The sequence below is a fragment of the Neoarius graeffei genome, chromosome 11 (genome assembly GCF_027579695.1).
Source record: "Neoarius graeffei isolate fNeoGra1 chromosome 11, fNeoGra1.pri, whole genome shotgun sequence".
NCBI classification, from domain to species: domain Eukaryota; kingdom Metazoa; phylum Chordata; class Actinopteri; order Siluriformes; family Ariidae; genus Neoarius; species Neoarius graeffei.
Window position 1 is genome coordinate 49,439,797 of NC_083579.1, and position 14,733 is coordinate 49,454,529.

The window sequence follows — 14,733 nt, forward strand, 5'->3', positions numbered from 1 at the left end:
GCTTTATCCTGTTCTACAGGGTCGCGGGCAAGCTGGAGCCTATCCCAGCTGACTACGGGCGAAAGGCGGGGTACACCCTGGACAAGTCGCCAGGTCATCACAGGGCTGACACATAGACACAGACAACCATTCACACTCACATTCACACCTACGGTCAATTTAGAGTCACCAGTTAACCTAACCTGCATGTCTTTGGACTGTGGGGGAAACCGGAGCACCCGGAGGAAACCCACGCGGACACGGGGAGAACATGCAAACTCCGCACAGAAAGGCCCTCGCCGGCCACGGGGCTCGAACCCGGACCTTCTTGCTGTGTGCTGCCCCCCACATACCGATTATTTTTTTTAAATAAATAATCATCTGGATGTCGATAATTGTGGAACGGTGTCAACCACTGTGTCAATAATTATGGAACGGTGTCACGTGATCTGATACTCTAAGTAATCAAGAACGAACTTTTTTTTTTCCAGTGGAAGTTTGAGTAATTATTCGTGCACAATTTACGTCTTGAAAGTCTTTTTGACTTTTGCAACAATAAGTGAATAATAATAATAATAATAATAATAATAATAATAATAATAATAAATAACAAAGCAGCGGCTACAATTATCGACACCTTGACGACATTTTGGCCGTTGCAAAAGTAGAATAAACTTTCAAGACGTAAATTGTGCATGAATAGCTACTCAAGGTGTCGATAATTGTAGCTGCCGCTTTATTATTATTATATTATTATTATGTTATTATTATTCTTGTTCTTCATCTTTAACTACAGCACTTCATATATATATATATATATATATATATATATATATATATATATATATATATAATTTATTTTCAGTTTTGTATTAGACAGAAGTTGTTTATATCAGATTGTTTACTGGATTGATAATTTCTTTGAGTGGCGGCACGGTGGTGTAGTGGTTAGCGCTGTCGCCTCACAGCAAGAAGGTCCTGGGTTCGAGCCCCGTGGCCGGCGAGGGCCTTTCTGTGTGGAGTTTGCATGTTCTCCCCGTGTCCGCGTGGGTTTCCTCTGGGAGCTCCGGTTTCCCCCACAGTCCAAAGACATGCAGGTTAGGTTAACTGGTGACTCTAAATTGACCGTAGGTGTGAATGTGAGTGTGAATGGTTGTCTGTGTCTATGTGTCAGCCCTGTGATGACCTGGCGACTTGTCCAGGGTGTACCCCGCCTTTCGCCCGTAGTCAGCTGGGATAGGCTCCAGCTTGCCTGCGACCCTGTAGAAGGATAAAGCGGCTAGAGATGATGAGATGAGATGAATAATAAATTCGGACCGCGCATGCGCTGCGGTCATTAGTCACGTGACACTACCATGCCACCCTGCTCTTTAAAGGGTCGCTCCGGGTGTTAAAGCTAATTAGACGCTGCTTTAATTAGACGTTGGCGCTTATTTATTGCTGTCCAACAGCACACAAGAACATCTCACTGAACTTTAGCTTCCTCCAGCTGCTCGTGTTTCACCACTTTTGGACGCTTAACTCACTGTGATCCAGAAGCGCGCAGTGCCTCTGCCTCACCCGGGAGAGAGTCACAGCGAGTCTCAGCGGGTCTCCTGCCTCAGCCGCCTCCACTCGGGCGCCTCCAGAAGCGCAGACATTTTGTCCAGCGGGCTGGTTTTATTCAAACCCCATGCCTCAAAACCACACTACTTTCCTTCAGAGCGTGTAAACGGCGTGAGAAGCGGAGCCGCACTGACTGACACACACACACACACACACACACGCTCCCCCGGGCCACGTTCTCATTCAGAACGCTTGGACGCGATAGTGGGCGGAGCTTACACTGGATTCTCTTGAACCCCGCCCACTCTGAGAGGGAAACTACCGCACAGTGGTGCTTGAAAGTTTGTGAACCCTTTCTGCATAAATATGACCTAAAACAGGTCAGGTTTTCACACAAGTCCTAAAAGTAGATAAAGGGAACCCAGTTAAACAAACGAGACAAAAATATTATACTTGGTCATTTATTTATTGAGGAAAATGATCCAATATTACATATCTGTGAGTGGCAAAAGTATGTGAACCTCTAGGATTAGCAGTTAATTTGAAGGTGAAATTAGAGTCAGGTGTTTTCAATCAATGGGATGACAATCAGGTGTGAGTGGGCACCCTGTTTTATTTAAAGAACAGGGATCTATCAAAGTCTGATCTTCACAACACATGTTTGTGGAAGTGTATCATGGCACGAACAAAGGAGATTTCTGAGGACCTCAGGAAAAGCGTTGTTGATGCTCGTCAGGCTGGAAAAGGTTACAAAACCATCTCTAAAGAGTTTGGACTCCACCAATCCACAGTCAGACAGATTGTGGACAAATGGAGGAAATCCAAGACCATTGTTACCGTCCCCAGGAGTGGTCGACCAATAAAGATCAGTCCAAGAGCAAGGCGTGTAATATTCGACAAGGTCACAAAGGACCCCAGGGTAACTTCTAAGCAACTGAAGGCCTCTCTCACATTGGCTAATGTTCATGAGTCCACCATCAGAACACTGAACTGCATGGCAGGGTTGCAAGGAGAAAGCCACTGCTCTCCAAAAAGAACATTGCTGCTCGTCTGCAGTTTGCTAAAGATCACATGGACAAGCCAGAAGGCTACTGGAAAAATGTTTTGTGAATGGATGAGACCAAAATAGAACTTTTTGGTTTAAATGAGAAGCGTTATGTTTGGAGAAATGCTGGAATGCAGCATTTTCCTAAGAACCTTATCCCATCTGTGAAACATGGTGGTGGTAGTATCATGGTTTGGACCTGTTTTGCTGCATCTGGGCCAGGACGGCTTGCCATCATTGATGGAACAATGAATTCTGAATTATACCAGCGAATTCTAAAGGAAAATGTCAGGACATCTGTTCATGAACTGAATCTCAAGAGAAGGTGGGTCATGCAGCAAGACAACGACCCTAAGCACACAAGTCGTTCTACCAAAGAATGGTTAAAGAAGAATAAAGTTAATGTTTTGGAATGGCCAAGTCAAAGTCCTGACCTTAATCCAATCCAGTTGAAATGTTGTGGAAGGACCTGAAGCGAGCAGTTCATGTGAGGAAACCCACCAACATCCCAGAGTTGAAGCTGTTCTGTAAGGAGGAACAGGCTAAAATTCCTCCAAGCCGGTGTGCAGGACTGATCAACAGTTACCGGAAACGTTTCATTGCAGTTATTGCTGCACAAGGGGGTCACGCCAGATACTGAAAGCAAAGGTTCACATACTTTTGCCACTCACAGATATGTAATATTGGATCATTTCCCTCAATAAATAAATGACCAAGTATAATATTTTTGTCTCGTTTGCTTAACTGGGTTCTCTTTATCTACTGTTAGGACTTGTGTGAAAATCTGATGCTGTTTTAGGTCATATTTATGCAGAAATATAGAAAATTCTAAAGGGTTCACAAACTTTCAAGCACCAATGTAAATGTGTACACTACGTTACCTTTATTTTGTACTATACTGGGGGTTGCCTTTTATTTTGCACTACATTGCCTTTACTTTATTATTTCTTTCGCCTATTTATTTATTTATTTATTTGTAATTGGCATTCATGGAGGACAGCAAACTAAGAATTTCATTGTGCAAGAGGAAATGTCCTTACTGTGCATATGACAAAAACGTTGAACTTGAACTATGTAGACCTGTGTACCATATATTTTATTTATTTACAGCACAATTCCAAGAAATTAAAATGTGTAGCAAGGTGCCAATACACAAAGTAAGGTAAAAAATTAGATTAAGATTTTTTTTTGAGAACAAGTTTTCCTAAGACATTTTGGATCTTCAGACTAGATTTGAAGTTTATATCATTTATTTTTACATATCACTTTCAGAAAGGGAAATGCAAGCCTTTCAACTGTTTTTCCCCCACTTTCCGACATTATTAATACATCACGCTATTTGGCGGCACGGTGGTGTCGTGGTTAGCACTGCTGTCTCACAGCAAGAAGGTTCTAGGTTCAAGCCCAGTGGCCAACAAGGGCCTTTCCGTGTGGATTTTGTACGTTCTCCGTGTCTGCATGGGTTTCCTCCACAGTCCAAAGACATGCAGCTTAGGTTAAGTCAAAGTCCTTCCCACACCATAGCACGTTTGGCGGCGCCAATCTCTGCTTCGTAGCCCTCAGCCTCTCGCCTATATTACATAACTCGGGTTACAGTGGGGGGCTAGCCCTCTGGTAACCACAAGAGTTTGACTCTCCACTCACATCTGCATTGCAGCGTACCTTGCCAGATGGCAGTAGGCACCATTTTATGATGGTCTTTGGTATGACCCGACCGTAAGTAGAATTCGCGATCTCCCGATTGAGAGGTGGACACACTAACCACTAGGCCACTCGCCGGTTAACTTAGGTTAGCTTAGATTAACTGGCTACTCTAAATTACCCATTGATCAAGCTTGGAGAGGGATGGGCTCCACCAAGTTTAAATCCCCTAGATACCCCAATGATGGACTGTTAAAACATCATCTGTTGTGCCCCTAGGACCCTTGCTGGCTATGGGGCGAAGATGATGATCACACCATTCAATTGTTTGTTACTTGTGATAATGAATAATCTGTGCAACTTGACATACTAAATGTCTTGGCATACAGTACATTAATTTTTCACAGACTATGGGAACTGAATATTTCTCACATGACTGGACATGCTGCTATTACTTTTTTTTTTAAACTAACTTCCCCAGACAGGACGGCACGGTGGCGTAGTGGTTAGCACTGTTGCGTCACAGCAAGAAGGTTCTGGGTTCAAGCCCAGTGGCCGACAACGTGTGGAGTTTGCATGTTTTCCCCATGTCCGCGTGGGTTTCCTCCGAGTGCTCCGGTTTCCCCCACAGTCCAAAGACATGCAGGTTAGGTTAACTGGTGACTAAATTGAGCGTAGGTGTGAATGTGAGTGTGAATGGTTGTCTGTGTCTATGTGTCAGCCCTGTGATGACCTGGCGACTTGTCCAGGGTGTACCCCGCCTTTCGCCCGTAGTCAGCTGGGATAGGCTCCAGCTTGCCCGCGACCCTGCACAGGATAAGCGGTTACGGATAATGGATGGACCTTCCCCAAACACTTTGTATGGATACACACTGGTATTATTATTTAGATAAGTCAGTCAGTCAGTCAATCTCATACAAAATATGGAATATTAAAAATAAGTCTCTCTTCACTAGAAGCACGTTCATAAACATTTTAATCATTTGGTTAAATCAGTAGCTCACTGTCAAACACTCGACATACAATACAGGATGAAGCGACTTCGGGGGGGGGGGGGGGGGGTTCTTAGACTTGTTATAATGTTACAATTATTTCTTAAAATATAATCTGAAGGAGGTAAAAATCACAGTGTTTAGAAAGTGTATGAAGAACAATCCCCAAATTCATGTCAGCCAGATTTCTTTTTTTTTTTTTGGGGGGGGGGGGGGGGGGGACCCACTATAATAATAATAAACACTTTAATTTACCCAGAAAAAAAAAAAGTTGTTAAACAAATCCCACACAGGCAAACATTTTTTATTCTCCATGTGACATTAAGATGATAATGATGGAAATAATAACAGAAGTAGTAAATCACATTAAGAATCAAGAGAGACATCTTTTGGCTTTGTAGTAATGTCTAAGCACATAGTCAAGAAAGAAAGAAAAGAAGAAAAAAAAAGAAAGAAACCCTTAAAATTGCACTGTGGACTGCAACTAACAAACCAACTCTATCACAGAGAGAACACATCATATATCATATCGCATCATATCCTTCATGCAGTGGTTGATAACATGGGGAGGAAAATGTGAAAGAAATGAAAAACATCCAGGTTGTAAAGTGTAGAAAACTGGATAGATCATGGCTTTGAGGGCACAATAAAATCACCTGCCCGTCTGCTGGCTGTGTTACTGGCTTTTAAGAGAAGTTAATTCAGGTCTTTGAATGTTTTGGGTTTTTTTCCCCCCACTGATTAATGCAACGTCATCAAACATGTAGCTATTCGTAGATCTAGATCTCCGCGTACACCTCTAGCTCAAGTTTAGCCTCAGTGCTGTAGAAATTCAGACTAAGCAGAATTCCTCTACACGACTCCAACCTGATGATATAAAAGTTTAAAAAAAAAAAACCACCCAGTCAACACTAAATACATACAATGGGATCCAGTTTGTTTAGGTGACACGGTGTAATACTTGTGCAGCTTTGGGGGTGATGTAACAGGGTGCATGTAGTTCCATTAATAAATAGGACAATGACTAAAAAGGGGAAAACCTGATCCTGACTTACAGTAGACTCTCAGCACATTCTTCCGTTCATGACACATCAGAAGTCGATGACTGTGTGAAACATATGACTGTAACTCAGTTCCAGTAGCAGAATAAAGCTGTTGTGTGAGACACATTAATAACATGGACCTCGACAAAACTGAGGGCATCTGACTGACAAAAAGCTGTTAGGCTTGACAAACACAAATTCAAACAAATGGTCAATATTTACAAGAGACAAGTATTCTCATACACACACACACTTAAATACACCGACAATGTCATGGTCTGTCTTTAAAAAAAAAAAAAACCCACCACTTCTACTGCTGTAATGGCATCTTTAATCTGTCCATCCTTAACCTAATCCCCTAAAATTGCCACTGTAACATTTCATCTAACAAAAGTTGGGATTCTAAAGGAAAAAACAAATAAAAAAAAGCCCACAACATTCTCTTGCATTGTTCTGCCAGTTTGTCAACTTTAGCGCTACACCACGTCTCTCTTACCAAAAGTGCAATAAAAGCAGAGAGACCAAAAGCTCTCCGTATCTGAATCATAAGTTAAAAAAAAAAAAGTCCCTTTTACATGATCAGATTAATCAATCATCTCTTTCCAATTTCTTTAGTGCAAAACCTCTCACCTTGTTGCACAGTGTATAAAACACAGTGAGTGTGTGGGTTCAGTGATACAGCGTGCGCCGTGTGGACATTTGGCACTTTGGACATACGAAGCAGTTTTGCATTGATGTGCTGGTTGGAACGCTTGTCTTGCTTGAACACCGTTTCTGTCCCTGTGACCTTTGGGTAGTGGTATCTCAGTGCTAAAAAGAAAACGGAGTCAAAAAGCTAATGTTCTTCTTTTGCTTCATTGACGGCCTTTAAATTCAAACATAACGACGTTTTTAGGTATTTAAACAGAGAGAGTTTATATATGCAGTAAATACAGCAGGGTAGAATATGCACCTAAACAGGACAATAGAAATACACTAAAATGTTGATGTAAACTAAACCACCACCTAAATCCCTGATCGTGGCTTTACATTAGCGGTTGCAAAAACTAATACATATGGCATAATCAACTATTTGGCTTTGCATGTGCTTACAGAAGTGCGTTCCTGCAGCACGAGAGGAAGAATCCCCATCAGCATCTCATTATTATAAGAAAACATCTGTTATGACAAAATATCTTGTTTTGTATGAGAAAATCTCGCTTTGAGAAAACAGATGACGTAAAAACATTACGAGTAAAGCATCTCATTACTACAAGATCTCGTTATATGAAAAGATAATAATAATAATAATGAGAAAAGCATCTTACAGGAACACATGATCAGTTAAGTGGTGCGTATTTTCCTCTAGGCGGCATGGTGGTGTAGTGGTTAGCACTGTCGCCTCACTTGACGTCCAAAAGGTTCTAGGTTCAAGCCCGGTGGCCAACAGGGGCCTTTCTGTACGGAGTTTGCACGCTGTCTGTGTGGGTTTCGTCCGGGTGCTCCAGTCCCCCCACACACACACAGTCCAAAGACATGCAGGTTAGGCTAATTGGTAGCTCTAAATTGACCTTATCCAGGATGTACCCCGCCTCTCACCCATAGTCAGCTGGGATAGGCTCCAGCTTGCCCGCGACCCTGCACAGGATAATCGGTTACAGATAATGGATGGATATTTATCTCTAGCAAAATAGTTCTCATAATAATCAGATGATTCTCATAATACCAGCGTTTGTTTTCTAGTAATAATTAGATGTTATTTTGTAATCGCAAAACGCCTTATGCTATAAATATATAATTTTCTTGTCGTAACAAGATGCTTTTCTCAAAATAACAAAATGATTCTCATTATAACAATGTTTTACTGTAATAACATGATGCTTTTTTCACAATAACGAAATCCTTTTCTCAGAACAACACGTTTTTCAATATTTTTTTTTTTTTTAAAGAGTTACTCAGGGCGGCATGGTGGTGTAGTGGTTAGCGCCGTCGCCTCACAGCAAGAAGGTCCGGGTTCGAGCCCCGTGGCCGGCGAGGGCCTTTCTGTGTGGAGTTTGCATGTTCTCCCCGTGGGTTTCCTCCGGGTGCTCCGGTTTCCCCCACAGTCCAAAGACATGCAGGTTAGGTTAACTGGTGACTCTAAATTGAGCGTAGGTGTGAATGTGAGTGTGAATGGTTGTCTGTGTCTATGTGTCAGCCCTGTGATGACCTGGCGACTTGTCCAGGGTGTACCCCGCCTTTCGCCCGTAGTCAGCTGGGATAGGCTCCAGCTTGCCTGCGACCCTGTAGAACAGGATAAAGCGGCTACAGATAATATGAGATGAGAGTTACGCATAAAATTCGTTTCTCATAATGATGCTTTATTGTAGCAACAATATACTTTTCTCACAATAATAAGACGCGGATGGATTCCCCCTCCCCCCATGTATAGCAGAAATGTGCTTCTGCATGTGCCGCACTGGTGTTTGTGTATATTCTTACTAAAGTAATCGAATGCGTTTAAACGGTTTGTTCATCCTTTTACTTACTATCATAATTTTTGTTCGTTCCTCATTATGAACGCTTGCGATTTTTACCTCCGACACGACTGAATTCCCTACTGCAACTGCTGCTAACACTTCTAGTTCCACTGCAATAGATTCAAATCCTGACTGTAAAACTAAACACTTGATGTCCAAAAGGCCCCAAATGCCAAAAATCCTCATACGTCAACATGACTCCAGATCAAACTTAATCTGAACTGCTGCATGTAGTCAGTTGATGGCCAACGCCAGACGTATGCCGTAATAGTAAACAAAAATGGTACAAAGGCATCCTTTTAATGTGCAGTTGTAAAAAAAAAATATATATCCGGATATGACAAATCATGTACTGTAAAAGATCTGTGGTCCTAGCAAATACACCATAATACATGCTCTCAGTGTGCTTCCTGCAAGGGCCGATGTTAATGACTGTATGGGCAGAGACACTAAAAGCTTGGAAACTGAATTCTCCAAGCCCTGAAGAAACGGAGAGCAAAACAGAAACAGAAAGCCCTTAAACAAAACCGATAAAAAGAAACGACGATCCTTTATAAAGAAGTTACCCCTCGCTCCGAGTGAAGTTTGCCGCGTCCTGAAACAGCAGCCGATATGTATCAAACAGATTGAAAGAAGGATCCTGTAAAAAAGAGACAACTGCCTAAAACAGGAACCTAAGGCCTATGAGAGATTGGCATCAAACAAATTCCTTTATCAAAACCCCACACTAAGAAAACAAAATGTATATTGTTGAATAGATGATGGTTTAAAAAAAAAAAAACCCTCTAAGTACTGCAAGAGCTGGCCTTAAATGTTCCTTCCTCAAATGATCTCCATGCCAGTCTGCTGAGCACTGGATAGTAAATAGAGGGTTTTTAAGGCAACTTGTATTTGTTAAGCTCCATTAAGACCCAATCGATTCCTCTTGTTAGCAAAATCACTGCGACCAATTAAAGCCTCGAACTGGTCAAGACACACTGGCGGAATTTCCCCATTGTAAACCGAAGCATGATTAGCCCCAGTACCGTTCTCTGAGGCTCACCACACTCGTTTGTCTGTCCTTATTGTCGTTTTAGTAACATCCCTTTCGGGTTAGGGTGGAGGGAGAGAAAAGAGCCGCTCTGGCTCATCAGCCTTGATGCGAGTTCTCTGTGTGTAAGAGGTGGATGGATGTGCGTGTTCTTCAGGAAGTTTTCTGTTTCTGGTTGCAGTTGCTGTCTGTGCTGGAGAAGTCGCTCGCCTCCGCTGCCTCACTCTGCTTTTCCTGCAGCTTCTTGTGTGATGATCTGCGCTTCACAGGAAGGGCTAGGACCAGCAGCACGCAAATCACGTGCAGACAGAAGTACCAGGACCTGAGACAGGGGGGAAATTAAAAAAAAAAAAAAGGGGGGGTTACAGTACCATGCTGTAAGGTTCCCATTGGCGCTCGTCATCGACGAACAGAATCCATCAGTGACGAAGAGAAAATTACTAGCAATCGTCATAGGGACGAACGTATTTGTCATAAGTCATCGTTTATAGAAATCTCTCCACAAATCCCTCCGTTTGCCAAAATCCAACCGCAGTGAAGAGACGGCGGGAAGCCGGAGCGTAAACAATGAGCACGTGCTTGTGACCAATAAAAATCGACTACACATAATGACCAAATGATCAGCGCGTCTTAATCGGCCTGGTGTGGCGGTGTCATTATTTCTGCGTGAACCGAACAAATGGCGCAGTCTAAGCTGATGAAATTTTTGGGCGGGCTTCTTCAGCACTGAAGATGATTTAAGGGCCGAAACAGGCACAGGGGAGGCACACTCAGAGCCCCGACCGTCCCTGAACACATCGGACAGTGTCAGTAATACAGGGGTCGGGGAGAAAAAAGGAAGAAAAAAAATGCCAAAGTGAAAGTGCAGTCGGCTGGTAAGTGACTGAAGCGCTCTATGTTTCAGACAGCGTGGCGTGTCGAGTTCCCGTGGCGAACGCAGTGGCGTCGTTAGGCCCCATCACTTGGGGCTATAGCCCCTGGGTATTTTCACCCTCAAAAAAAAAAAAAATTAATAGAAAACAGGCGGCACGGTGGTGTAGTGGTTAGCGCTGTCGCCTCACAGCAAGAAGGTCCTGGGTTCGAGCCCCGTGGCCGGCGAGGGCCTTTCTGTGTGGAGTTTGCATGTTCTCCCCGTGTCCGCGTGGGTTTCCTCCGGGTGCTCCGGTTTCCCCCACAGTCCAAAGACATGCAGGTTAGGTTAACTGGTGACTCTAAATTGAGCGTAGGTGTGAATGTGAATGTGAATGGTTGTCTGTGTCTATGTGTCAGCCCTGTGATGACCTGGCGACTTGTCCAGGGTGTACCCCGCCTTTCGCCCGTAGTCAGCTGGGATAGGCTCCAGCTTGCCTGCGACCCTGTAGAAACTGATGATTAATTTTACTAAATTATATTTAAGTCAATTGACACATGCTTCAGTTTTGCCGAGAAATGATGGGTGTTGATAATAACTTAATAATAAGGAGACAGAAACTGAAGTGAACTACATAACTTTAAAAAGAGCGGTGCGAAAAAAAAATTACTAATAAAGATAGCATAAACTTTGAATGTGTGCGGGTGATAATATTACCTTGTAAAGTTGGATAGAACCTGCCCAACCTATTGATGCCCTTAAAAAATACAAGCCTCAGGAAAAGCTTTGACTGAGCCCCTGGTCTTTTCAATAGCTCGAACAGAAACGGCCCTGTGGCTAAACTAACGCATGATGAACAAGATCAAGTGTGAGCTACTGCTCACTTACGTATCCCCCCCCCCCCCCCCCCCAGCTTACATCAGAAGGCAAGCAATCGAAGGAATAGGACACTTATTATGAATGTTGACTTCAACAAATAATTAACCCTGAAACAAGTAAGTAAAGAGCAGCGTCTCTCCCCAGGGATTTCACATAGCATCCTGCTAAATTATCATTTTGAAATAGCATTTTGCTTCTTGAAATAGCATCAAAATCCACGCTACAGGTTTCGTAAATGTATTCAGTCGGTAAACAGGAAGTCGATGTGCGACAGACCTGAAAACGGTATACACGGTATAGAACCCCAGGCTGAAGCTCGGTACCAAATATCAAGCAGTTGTGAGTTTTAGTTGCTGAGAAAAGTGTTATGAAAATTTTGTAAATCTACACTGTGTGTTTTGTAAACACGTTCAGTTGTTAAACAGGAAGTCGATATGCGACAGACCTGAAAACGGTATACACAGTATAGAACCCCAAGCTGAAGTTTGGTACCAAGTGGGTATGATTTGTGGTTGCTGAGAAAAGTGTTATGAAAATTTTGTAAATCCACGCTATATGTTTCGTAAATGTATTCAGTCGGTAAACAGGAAGTCGATGTGTGACAGACCTGAAAACGGTCCACATGGTATAGAACCCCAAGCTGAAGCTCGGTACCAAATATCAAGCAAGTGTGATTTGTAGTTGCTGAGAAAAGTGTTATGAAAATTTTTAAAATCTACACTATATGTTTTGTAAATACGTTCGGTCAGTAAACAGGAAATCGATGTGCGACAGACCTGAAAACGGTCCACATGGTATAGAACCCCAAGCTGAAGCTCGGTACCAAGTGGCTATGATTTGTAGTTGCTGAGAAAAAAAAGGGTGTTTCGGTCGGACGGACAGAGAGAGCTAAACCAGTGCCCCTTCGGAGAGGGAGGTATAGTAAAAAAACCTGGTATCATTCTGTTCGGTCCATAAAGCGACGGGAAACTCTGATTCCTTCACTGTTAGTTGTTCCCAGACTCTTTTGACTCTGTTCAATTGTAAATCAAGTTTTGTGTTGAAGTAAAGGCTAAAAGGAGTCCTAATTACTTGTCTGAATAATTCCATGCTAAAATAACCTTCAGTAAACTCAAACCAGAGAGGTTTATTTGAGCTTGATGGTGCACAGGGCGTCCAAAATCAAGTCTCTCTTATTAGAGTCTGGAGTGGAGCTTAAATTTTATATGTAATGGAGAAACCTAGCTGTATCTGTACAAGTATTTGAATTGTGGCAGTTTGGTTGGTATAAACCTGTATTAAGTCCACCTTGATATGTTGGTAACTAAGAAAAAAATAATACAGACTAAGAAAAAGTGAAGAAGAATACTTTAGACTTTATTTTTCAAGGAAAGAAGTGGAGAATATTTTTCAGAACCCGGGGGAACCCTGATACTGAGCCGTTCATAACAGGGCTATTCAAAATCCTGTAAAATTTCTAATAGTCCGGTCACATAAAATTTCCTACTTCAAAAGGTCTGGATAAGCAACTAGCATGACTGAACGGAGGACAACAATTAACTTTTAACGCTTAGTTCATGGCTATCGATAAATTTAAAAAAAAAATTGAAGTGTACAAGGCTACACGAATTTGACAATTTTGTCATGGCCGACAAACATCCAACATCACGCCTGAATATGAACAACGGGAACGACGCACAGGCCTTATAGTGTGACACAATCTAAGAACATCTAAAGATGTGGCATCTAGGATGCTCCATGACACTCTGACAAAAGGTCTAGCACGTCAGAATTTTTGTATTTTCTCGCCTAGATTTCCTCGACATTGACCATGTAGCAGTGAGTAATTGATGATTTCTTGACCCTCTTCCCAATGACACGCAAGGACGTGATCAGTGACTGGTTGGTTTTTAAACTTGTAGTGCTGCCAGTCTCTTGGCTGAGACACGGCAAGAACTTCTGGCACTGATCCAACATGATGACTATCGTGAAAGACAAAAGTATCATGTTGTCTGATCCCAGCTAGAGCCCTGCACTCCCGCAGGAGTCCCGCGGGACCCGACGCAAAGCAGTGCGGCGCGGGACAAATTTTTAAAGCTCATTGCGGGCGCGAGGGGGAGTGCACAATGCGGGAGCGGTGATGAGCTGCAGTCCCGCTAACTAAAAACGTGTTTAAAATAAAATGTATAAATTATTAATTTATGTCTATCATATATAATTTGTGCTGGATTTGGCATTAATAAAAACATTTTAAGATGCCTATATTTGCGGATGTGGTCTAATCTCGCGTACGTTTCCGATTCCTTTCCGCTCTTCCGTGTTTGAGATCTCCGATCATGGCAGAAGAGCAGAGCTCCTCTAGTGAAGCTCACAGTGCTTCAGAAGTAAGTGCTGCTTTAAAAAGAGGTACATTTACTGTTAAAAAGTCAAGAGTCCTGAAATCAGACATTTGGAAGTCGTTCTCACTCGTGTACGACGCAGAGGGAAATCAGCTGCCCTTTGTTTGTTGTGATAAGTGCCAAAAGGTTCTGACAAAGCTAAGCTCAGCATGTTTAATTCCCCAAGCCAATGACAAGAACTTTCGTGAGAAATAACGCGAACGTCTGCATCATGCGGGATTTGCGGGCGGGAGCGGGACAGGGACTGAAAATCATAATTTTTTGCGGGAGCGGGACTGCACAATGCTAGCCTGGGAAATCCCATGCTGCTTTGCACAATCGTTCCGATCTGAAAAGACAGCATGGAAACTATGGTCTAAAGGCTCGCCTGAGTTAGGGAGCCAATCAGAGAGTGGGGAGGGGTGGAAAGACGGTGACGCGTACTACTCGACAAACGGAAGCTTGTAGTTTATTTGGGACTGTTTACAGATCACATTTAACATGGCGGCGAGCGATACGAACCAAACTAACCAAACCAGCTTCTCTCATATTTGTCTTGCACAAACGGCAGTAATCGTTCGGTGCCATTGTTTTCCTATTTTTGTTTTGCATTCTCTTTCTCTTTCCTTCTCTTCTTCGCCTCTTCGTCGCTCTAACTACGTCACCGGGTACAACTGCCATGATTGGCCATGGGCTACGTATACGCCAAATGATAGACGTTCGCAAAGTCCAATAAACGGCCGTTGACAATCGTAAACCACACCTCCCCTACGAGAAATTCAATAGGCGGATTCCAGACCATATTTCACTTGTGATATGGTCTGGTGTTAACCAGACTAGCACAATGCGGGAGCGGGACTGAAAATTCTGTCCC

At 42.9% G+C, this 14,733-nt stretch overlaps 2 protein-coding genes across 5 annotated transcripts in view; both read right to left on the reverse strand.

Moving 5' to 3' along the window:
* kidins220a (kinase D-interacting substrate 220a) overlaps nt 1-1,758 on the reverse strand; it is a 108,801-nt gene extending 107,043 nt beyond the window's left edge. For all 4 annotated transcript variants that reach the window (XM_060934097.1, XM_060934096.1, XM_060934095.1 and 1 more), the window contains exon 1: nt 1,506-1,758. The gene's annotated coding sequence lies outside the window, so the exon portion shown is untranslated. The remainder of the gene's footprint in view (nt 1-1,505) is intronic.
* A 6,683-nt stretch (nt 1,759-8,441) lies between these two features.
* Nucleotides 8,442-14,733, reverse strand: part of mboat2a (membrane bound O-acyltransferase domain containing 2a) — a 210,087-nt gene continuing 203,795 nt past the window's right edge. The window contains exon 13 of the mRNA XM_060934098.1: nt 8,442-10,095. Within this exon, the coding sequence (XP_060790081.1) occupies nt 9,927-10,095 (169 nt within the window). The 3' untranslated portion in view covers nt 8,442-9,926. The remainder of the gene's footprint in view (nt 10,096-14,733) is intronic.